The 2,262-nt window shown below is 41.8% G+C and overlaps 1 protein-coding gene across 1 annotated transcript in view; it reads right to left on the bottom strand.

Moving 5' to 3' along the window:
* Positions 1–1,306: 1,306 nt before the first annotated feature.
* The window catches only part of trmt61a (tRNA methyltransferase 61A), a 15,869-nt gene continuing 14,913 nt past the window's right edge, over positions 1,307–2,262 (bottom strand). The window contains exon 4 of the mRNA XM_005728606.2: positions 1,307–1,953. Coding sequence (XP_005728663.1) covers positions 1,658–1,953 — 296 coding nt within the window. The 3' untranslated portion in view covers positions 1,307–1,657. The remainder of the gene's footprint in view (positions 1,954–2,262) is intronic.

Raw genomic sequence — 2,262 nt, forward strand, 5'->3', positions numbered from 1 at the left:
ATAACATCCAGTACTTTTAATAAAGCACAAGTTTATAGGCCAAGTTTATACTGTTAACCCCCATCTGTTAACATTCTGTCACACCAACTTTTTGAATCACTGATTACAAAATGAAGTGGCTTTCGATTTCAAGAATGATCATCAAGATCTACACCACCAATTCTGGCACATAGAAAACATAAACGACTGAAGTTTTTACTAAACCGTTTTCAGAAAAGGATTAGGTAATTTGAATTGGATGGCAGCAATGTCCCAAAAAAGTTGGATAGGGACATGTTTACCACTGTGTAAAGTCCCCAGAAATGTTTTCCACATTTTAATGAGCTGAGTCATTTCCTGATCATCTTCACATATGGCTTATTCTTTGCATGACGAAGCTTTAACCTGCACTTGTGGATAGCACAGTGAACCGTGACAGAATCATGACTGCTTTTACTTCAGTGCCGCTGGGCCTGCAGGGCATTCACTGGTTTTTGGCCCCAAGCCTTGCACACAGAGATTTCCCCAGAGTCTCTGAATCCGTAAATATTGTGTACTGTACTGCAGATAATGACATATTGAAACTGTTTAAGATTTTATGCTGACAAACTTCATTCTGCTGTGGTTCCACAAAATGTAGATGCACTTTTTGGAATATTGGTGAACCTCTGCCTCCAAGGTGCTCTTTTCATACTAATCATATTACTGACCTGTTTCTCTAACCGTTTCCTTTTAGTATCCCTTAGTTGTCCAGGTTTTTGTTGCCCCATCCCAATTTAAAGATGAGTTGCTGTCTAATTCAAAATGAGCTAGTATTTTTCAGGAAAAGGTAAAATGTTTAGTTCACATTTTAGCATTCTAACGTTTTTGAAAGTGGGGCTGTACCTTCTGCACAGAGCATTTGTTTGGAGACACTATTCGGCTAATGCTTCGGAAAAAAACAAAAAGCCCTTTATAAGATGATAAATGAGAACACCCAGAGCTCAAATTAAATACAGCAGTAATGATTTCCTGCTACACCGGATCTCTCCTTTCAAACAGGGGAGGGGGAAACCTCAATGGATGCATTTGACGGAGCAATCACTCAGGGTGTTTATGACAGGTGGAGGTGTCTGTGTGGAGGAAGGTCTGCAGACAGATTTTTTTCCTTGTATAGGAGACTTAACAAACAGATGGAATCTGCAGTTTAACAGGAACATACACGGTTTATGTTTAAAATGTAACAAATGTGTGGTTTCATGCTGTTAAATCAAACTTCAAAGCTTCTCTGCTTCAAAACAGAAATATGACACAAATATTGTCCCAAAATCATTGTATTTATTGAAAATAATAAAGCTCCTTCTTCCCCAACAAATAAAAGCAGAGGTTATCTGTAACGCTTATGAAAGGGAGAGCCAAATAATCAGCTATAATCTCAGAGTTATAAATCTTAATCTTCTCAAATGAAATTGCTCTTCAATTCATTTTCAGTGCTGCTTGATGAAGCATCGAACCGGTGCCAACTGACGAAGCACAAAATTATGTAACGCACAAAACTGTAAATCCTCCCGGCGCTGCAGTACCAGGCAGGGATGGGAGGAGCCTGGTACTCCTGCTGGATTACCCGAGCCTTAGGAATGACACCAGAGTGAGGTGGATTATAAACTCTGTTCCAGAGAAATCCCTCTCACTCCAAGCTTTAGGTTCTTGGTTTGGTAGCAAAAGTAAGGTACCCCGTGTGGCCGGGCATTTCTCTGGGCAGCGTGGTGGTCTTCAGTGAGATGGAGGCGTGGTTCGGAGGAGCAGCGGGAGTCGCCTCCTCTGTGGTTTCGGGATCGGGGCCGAAATCTGGCAGCGGTAGAGAGACAGTTCGGACATCGTACTCTCTCAGCAGCACCTCCGTGGTGCTGATGTCTTCGAAGCCCCGATCCTGCAACGCCTCGCATGTTTTCTGAACTTGCTCTATGCATGGAGAGAAGGAGCACAGCCGACCACCTGCAGGAGACGCAGAACAGAAAACAAACCACAAGTAAACACGAAGCTCCCAAAAAAGTATCAAGACCATGTGTGACCATAATCGTTTAAGCGCTCTTTGTTGTCAACTTATGCCAGTATTGGTCAGCTCATGTTATTTAGAGAGGTCTTAAAAGGTAATGCAACATAATCGCTGCTTTGAAAATAATCATGACATCACTTCCTGTCTAGCTTCTAAAACACTACTTTCAGTAACCAACTGCAATCTCCTGTGCAGCTGAACAAGTGCGTCTGCTACCGTAACTTGTTTTTCCCGATATATATAAAACT

The sequence above is a fragment of the Pundamilia nyererei genome, unplaced genomic scaffold (genome assembly GCF_000239375.1).
Source record: "Pundamilia nyererei isolate P.nyererei 1_Seehausen unplaced genomic scaffold, PunNye1.0 scaffold00029, whole genome shotgun sequence".
Lineage (NCBI taxonomy): Eukaryota > Metazoa > Chordata > Actinopteri > Cichliformes > Cichlidae > Pundamilia > Pundamilia nyererei.